The 6682-nt window shown below is 52.9% G+C and overlaps 1 protein-coding gene across 1 annotated transcript; it reads left to right on the top strand.

Moving 5' to 3' along the window:
• The first annotated feature begins 348 nt into the window (after positions 1 to 348).
• Positions 349 to 4371, top strand: LOC109184352. Its single transcript, XM_019334346.1, has 3 exons — positions 349 to 419; positions 528 to 3896; positions 4074 to 4371. The coding sequence occupies exons 1-3, from the start codon at positions 349 to 351 to the stop codon at positions 4369 to 4371; spliced, it is 3738 nt and encodes a 1245-aa protein (XP_019189891.1).
• The last annotated feature ends 2311 nt before the right edge of the window (positions 4372 to 6682 follow it).

Below are 6682 nucleotides of genomic sequence, written 5' to 3'. Positions count from 1 at the left end.
GTCTACGATTTCGACTCCAAGGCGGCGATCCCGATATTCATCCATGCCTTGAGATCGGGGTATTTTCACAAGCAGCTAAACGCCCACCACCCCCGTTCTTACGAAGATTTTATGAGGACGGCTAGCCGCTATGCCGAGGCAGAGGACGTCGATAGGAAAAAGAAAGATGAGGAGGACGGCAGGAAGAATGGAAAACCTGGGAAAGCTGGTCCGCCCAGCCAAGCGCCACGTTCGAACCACCCGGCTGCAGGGAAAGGCCGGGACCATGAACGGCCTCGCCTGGTTCCCTTGCGTAACCTAACTCCGCTTACCCATCCCGTCAGTGTCATCCTAAAACAGGCTGAGGAGATGGGAATAGTCGAGTTCCCACCGGAATGCATGAAGGTCTCCCCGAAAGGGGACCAAGCAAAGTACTGCAGGTTCCATAGGCAACCCGGGCATGACACGGACGAATGTAATGTGCTAAAGAGACAGATAGAAGAACTCATCCAGCAGGGCTACTTCCGGCATTTTGTCAAGCGATCCAGGCAGCAGCAACAGCCGCAGCACGATCCATCAAAAAATCCACCAAAGAATGTCTGGAGGAAGGGGGATGGGGCCGAGCCATCCACCTCGAACGCCAAGAAAAGGGAGCACGACCAGATATCGGAGGAGGATGACAGCGAGAAGGAAACCGAGATGGCGCCCAGACGACAAAAGAAACACACCATACATTTCATCTACGGGGGACCAGCTGGCGGCGACACACCCACAGAGAGGAAGAAGTGGAGCAGGCAGCTGTACGTAGGAGAAGTGGTGAGTCTTCCCAAAGGGAAGAAGCAGAGGCGGGAGGCCATCACTTTCTTTGACGAGGACCTCCCCGAGGGCCCCTTACCCCATCGCGACGCACTGGTGATTAAGATGGACATCAATGATACGATCGTACATCGCATCTTGGTCGACACGGGAAGCTCGGTTAACGTGATGTACTACGACGCCTTCACTAAGTTAGGGTTACCTAGAGGCCAGCTCAAAGAGGTACGAACTCCACTCTCTGGGTTTACTGGGGATTCGGTGGAAACAGAAGGGTCGGTGACCCTGCCCGTGGAGATAGGCACGAGCCCCAACGCTCGCAAGCTGGACATGGAGTTCATCGTGGTAAGGCTCACTTGTGCCCACAACATCATACTGGGAAGGCCAGCACTAGAGGACCTCAAGGCCATAATATCTGTGGAACACCTGTGTATGAAGTTCCCCACTCCGAATGGAATAGGAGTCGTCAGAGGCGACCGACGGGCAGCCCGCAGTTGCTACGTGAAGGCATGCAAGAAGATCGGCAGCAAGGACTTACAGGTCCACACGATCGCGGAGAAAATTTTCAAAGAAGAAGAGGCCTGGCCCCGCGCCGAGCCCGTGTCAGAGACAGAAGACATAGTTCTCGATCCCTCCAGACCAGACCGAGTGGTGAAGATTGGCACAGGCTTAAGCCCAGAGCTAAGGGCCCAAATAGTGGATGTAATTCGCCGTTCTCACACGGTGTTCGCGTGGGGGCCAGAGGACATGCCGGGCATAGATCGAAGGATCATAACCCACAAGCTCGCGGTCGACCCCAGCAGAAAACCAGTGCATCAGCGAAAAAGGTATATGTCGGCAGAACGAAGAGAGTTCGTGAAAAAGGAGGTGACCGCATTACTCAACGTAGGGCACATCAAGGAAATTTACTACCCACAGTGGCTGAGCAACGTAGTCTTAGCTCCCAAAGGATCGACATGGAGGATGTGCGTGGACTATACGGACCTCAATAGGGCATGCCCTATGGACCGTTTTCCACTACCCAATATAGATCAATTGGTGGATGAGACGGCAGGATGTGAACTCATGAGCTTCATGGACGCCTTCCGTGGGTACCATCAGATATCCATGCATGAGGAGGACGCAGAGAAGACCGCCTTCACCACTCCCGAAGGGATATTCTGCTACTTGGTCATGCCGTTCGGATTGAAGAATGCCGGGGCCACATACACTCGCATGGTGGCAAAGCTGTTCAAGTCAGTACTGGGACGAAACATGGAAGCATACGTGGACGACATGATCGTCAAAAGTCGCAAGGCCACTTCCCATGCCGAGGATCTCAGCGAGGTATTTTCCATTATGAAAAAAATTAATTTGCGCTTGAACCCAAAAAAATGCACCTTCGCCGTTGATGGGGGCAAATTTTTGGGCTTCATGGTCACCAGGAACGGCATTGAGCCAAATCCAAAAAAAGTAAGGACTATCCTTGACATGGAGCCTCCGCGGTCCATAAAGGAGGTCCAGAGACTCAATGGGCGTTTGGCGGCCTTAGGCCGTTTTCTGTCGAAATCGGCTGAACGATCCCTCCCCTTCTTCCAAATCTTGAAAAAGAGCAAAGGGTTCAAGTGGATGTCAGACTGTCAAAAGGCCTTCGAAGAGTTGAAAAAATACTTGTTGTCCCCGCCCCTGCTTGCAAAGCCAGAGGCAGGTGAAACCCTAATTCTGTACTTGGGCGTGTCACAGGGTGCGATCAGCTCCGTGCTGGTCAAAGAAGAAGGAGGGACTCAGCGTCCCATCTACTACGTAAGCAAAGCCCTACACGACGCGGAGCTCCGGTACATTGTGTTGGAGAAAACAGTATTTGCCATAGTCACCTCATCAAAAAGGTTGGCTCACTACTTCCAAGCTCACCCCATCCACGTGCTCTCACATCAACCGTTGGGGAGTTTCCTCTGGAACACTAACAGCTCCGCCAGGATGGCACGGTGGGCCATGCACCTCAGTCAGTTTGACATAGATTTTAAACCGAGGCCCGCCATCAAAGGCCAAGCTCTTGCAGACTTTATAGTGGAATGCACCGCTCGGGAAGTGACGGACCAAGTGGAAACCGAAGATGGAGGGTGGTGGACTTTGTCCACAGACGGCTCTTCCAACAGCAAGGGCTGCGGCGGCGGCGTGGTGCTCGTCACTCCGGAGGGATTCCGCGCCTACTATGCCATCCGATTCCACTTCAAGTTGTCTAACAATGAGGCGGAGTACGAGGCCCTCCTCAATGGACTGCGATTGGCGGCGGGACTACGAGCTGAAAAGGTCCGAATTCGATGCGATTCCAAGCTGGTAGTCAGCCAGGTGTCCGGGGAGTATGAAGCCAATGAAGGAAGCATGCAGAAATACAGAGACGCGGTGTTGAGAACCTTGCGCGAGTTCGAGGGATATGAGATACACCAGGTACCGAGACAGCAGAACGCCGACGCCGACATGCTCTCAAAGCTAAGTACCGGAGTCCCCAGCCACATTAGGAAGATCGCTCGACTAGAAGACCTCGAGACTTCAAGTATTGACGTCTCGTGGGTCTTCCCTGTGCAGACTAGGGAGCCATGTTGGATTGATCATATCAAGCGATACAAGGCAGATGGCACCCTACCACAAGACGAGGCAGACGCCAAGGTAACGAAGTTACAGGCACCTAGCTACGTTGTCTCGGGCGATAAGTTGTACAAACGCTCCTACAACGGCACGTTACTAAGGTGTCTATATCCAGATGAAGCGAAGTTGGTGATAAAAGAAGTCCACGAGGGAGTATGCTCCGCGCATCAAGGGGCGTACACCATTGCGCGCCGCATCATGCTACAAGGGTATTTTTGGCCCAAAATGTTGAGGGATTGCGCCGAATATACAAAGCGATGTCCCAAGTGCCAAGAATTCCAAGCACTGCCGGGTCGACCTGCGACGAACTACACCCCGGTAAGCACCGCGATTCCTTTTTCAAGATGGGGAATTGACCTGGTAGGGGCCCTTCCCACGGGGACTGGAAGCAGAAAGTACATCATCGTGGCCATTGACTATTTCACGAAATGGGTGGAGGCCGAGCCCCTAGCGAGCATCACTGTAGCAAGGTGCAAAAGGTTTGTCGAGAAAAATATCCTATATCATTTCGGCATCCCCTTCCAGGTAATCACAGACAATGGTCGTCAGTTCGAGGCACGAGAATTTTCAGAATTCCTAGCAGGATGGGGCGTTAAGCATAGCCGGGTGGCGGTATCTTATCCTCAGGCGAATGGGTAAGTAGAGAATGCGAATAGAACCATCCTCGACGGCCTCAAGAAGAAGCTAGAAGTAGCCGGCGGAGCCTGGGTGGAGGAACTCGATGGCATCCTCTGGGCCTATCGCACGACACCAAGAAGGGCCACCGGAGAAACCCCGTTCGCACTCGCCTACGGATTTGAAGCTCGGGCCCCGGTGGAAGTGATCATACCTAGTATAAGGGTGGAGGAATTCGAGTCAGAGCAAAATGAACTACACCAAAGGGTGGATCTAAACTTTTTGGATGAAAAGAGAGAGGCGGCATTCTGCAAAATGGAGAACTACGTCGCCAGCTAAAGTCCTACCACGACGCGAAAGTCCGACCCCGTTACTTCCAAGTCGGCGACCTTGTCCTGCGAAGAAGGGAAGCCAGCCAACCCCTTGAAGGGGGAAAATTCGCAAAAAAGTGGGAGGGGCCTTACGTCGTGGAGGAGGTCGTTCGCCCAGGGACATACAAGTTAAAAACTACGGGGGGAAGAATGATTGACCGGGTATGGAACTCGGAACATTTGATCAAGTACTTTCCTTAAAAACCTTGTAATAGCAATCGTTAGAGTTAGTGCTTGGCGATCGCGGTCCGTCCGCTCTACATACTAAGAGTCTAGAAAATGGTACCTTACTTTCATGGTCCGTCCATGTTGCTTAATAAAACAGGTTTTGTACCATCTTTTACAAAATTTTCTGAAACGATATTTCGTGCTCATGGTCCGCCCATGTTAAATAAAAAAATAAAATAAAAAAATAAAATAAAATAAAATTTGGCTGAGCCTCAGCCGAGGCACGCGACTCGGCCGCCTGGTCGAGGCCGCGCCTCGGCCACAGGCCGAGGCCACGCCTCGGCCAAGTAGTCGAGGTACTCGCCTCGGCCAGATGGTGGTCGAGGTCGCGCCTCGGCCACAGGCCGAGGCCACGCCTCGGCCAAGTAGCCGAGGCACTCGCCACGGCCAGATGGCCGGGGCCGTGCCTCGACCTTCCTGGTCGAGGCGACGCCTCGGCCGGATGGCCGAGGCCGTGCCTCGGCCAGATGGCTGAGGCCATGCCTCAGCCACATGCCGAGGCAACGCCTCGACCACGGCCCAAGGCCCTGCGCCTCAAAAAAAAAAAAAAAAAAAAAAAAAAAAAAAAAAAAAAAAAAAGCATGATAATTCCGAAGTAACTAGTTTATTTCGAATATTTTAAAAACAGCAGCAAGTTATCCAAACACAGAAACAAATTGTTCAACAACGAAGCTAGAAAGCAAGGGAAAATCTCAAGACTACAAGCTACTCATGATCTGAGAACTCCTCAATCATAATGTGATCAAGTGGAACATTGGCGACGTTGCTAGTATCAATGCCGTGAAACTCGTCCAATGAGTCCTCACGAGCGCCCGTAACATCATGTGTGGATTCATCCTCAGCATCAGGATCCGGATTCTTCTCTATTATAGGCAAGCCAAGGGACACGGGGTCAAAATTCGGAACCTTCTCCTTCAGCATTGAAAAGAGCTCCTGTTGCTTCGTGTACCGCCCAATGCTAAAAGCCACATGTGCCTCGGCCTCCACCGCTTCTTGACCGGCCCCAGTTTTGAGGAATTCCTGGATGGCCTCAGGAGTAGTCATATAGCGCATCACGTCCTCTTTAAACTCGGCGGAATCCTTATAGACCTCCACAGCCCGGCCGAGGGCGTCGGCGTGGCCAGCACGGGTCCTCTCGTGGTCCTCCCGCTCCTTCACAATGGCGAGTTTAGCCGCTTCGTGCTCCTTCCTTAGGGCCTCAAGCTCGCCCTCCATCTTGCTTATAGCCTCTGCCCGAGCCAACAATGCTTGGTGTTCCTTCCTTAGCGCCCCAAGCTCGCCTTCCATCTTGCTCAAGGCCCCTTCCCGGATCGATAGCAAGTCCTTGAGGCTTTTGTTGTCCGCGTCCCTGATTTTAACATCCTCAATGAGCGAGTCCATCACCCGCCCTCGTTGGGCATGAATGATCTGTCCCTCTAGCAGGGCCTGAAAGTAAACAAAGTAAGACACACGCCAGGGCAGAGAGGAACATTAAGTATGAAAAACACTAACCTCAAAACTGTGCCTGAGATAACGCTCTTGCAGCATGTTGACATCCATGGCTACAAGGTGTTCCACGTCCGCAGGAGGAGTGATACGGGTAGCATACTCAACCGCGTCAAGACTCTTGTTTATCAACGACGCTCCGAGTGGCACGTCCATTCCCAATCGGATCAAGTTGGTCCGGACACGCGAGCTAGACCCATTGGAAGTGTCTCCTTGCACCTCGGGGGGTTGAGGGGAAAAGGTAACGGCCGTAGGTGTGCGAGTCGGTGGAGGCCCCGTCACCCCCTCGTCAACCTTGGCTGAGGCAGGTGTACGCACCCTCTCAGTGACCTTTGTTGGGGTAGGCGTACGCTCAACGATCTTGGACGGGGTCCGCGCGATCTTGGATGGGGTCGGCGTGCGTGTTGGCGGAGGCGGCATCACCTCCGTGGCCTCGGCTTGACTCTTTTTTCCTTTCTCCACCTTGCTCTTCTTAGGGGGGGGGATCCGGTCGCGACAAGTATCGGTTAGTTCTCAAAGATGAAGACATGGTACCTGCAATAAAAAGAAGACAAGTTAGAGTTAGT

Source organism: Ipomoea nil, unplaced genomic scaffold (genome assembly GCF_001879475.1).
Source record: "Ipomoea nil cultivar Tokyo-kokei standard unplaced genomic scaffold, Asagao_1.1 scaffold1259, whole genome shotgun sequence".
Classification (NCBI taxonomy): Eukaryota; Viridiplantae; Streptophyta; class Magnoliopsida; order Solanales; family Convolvulaceae; genus Ipomoea; species Ipomoea nil.
The sequence above is the reverse complement of the archived record's forward strand: the minus strand, read 5'-3'. Positions and strand labels throughout refer to the sequence as shown.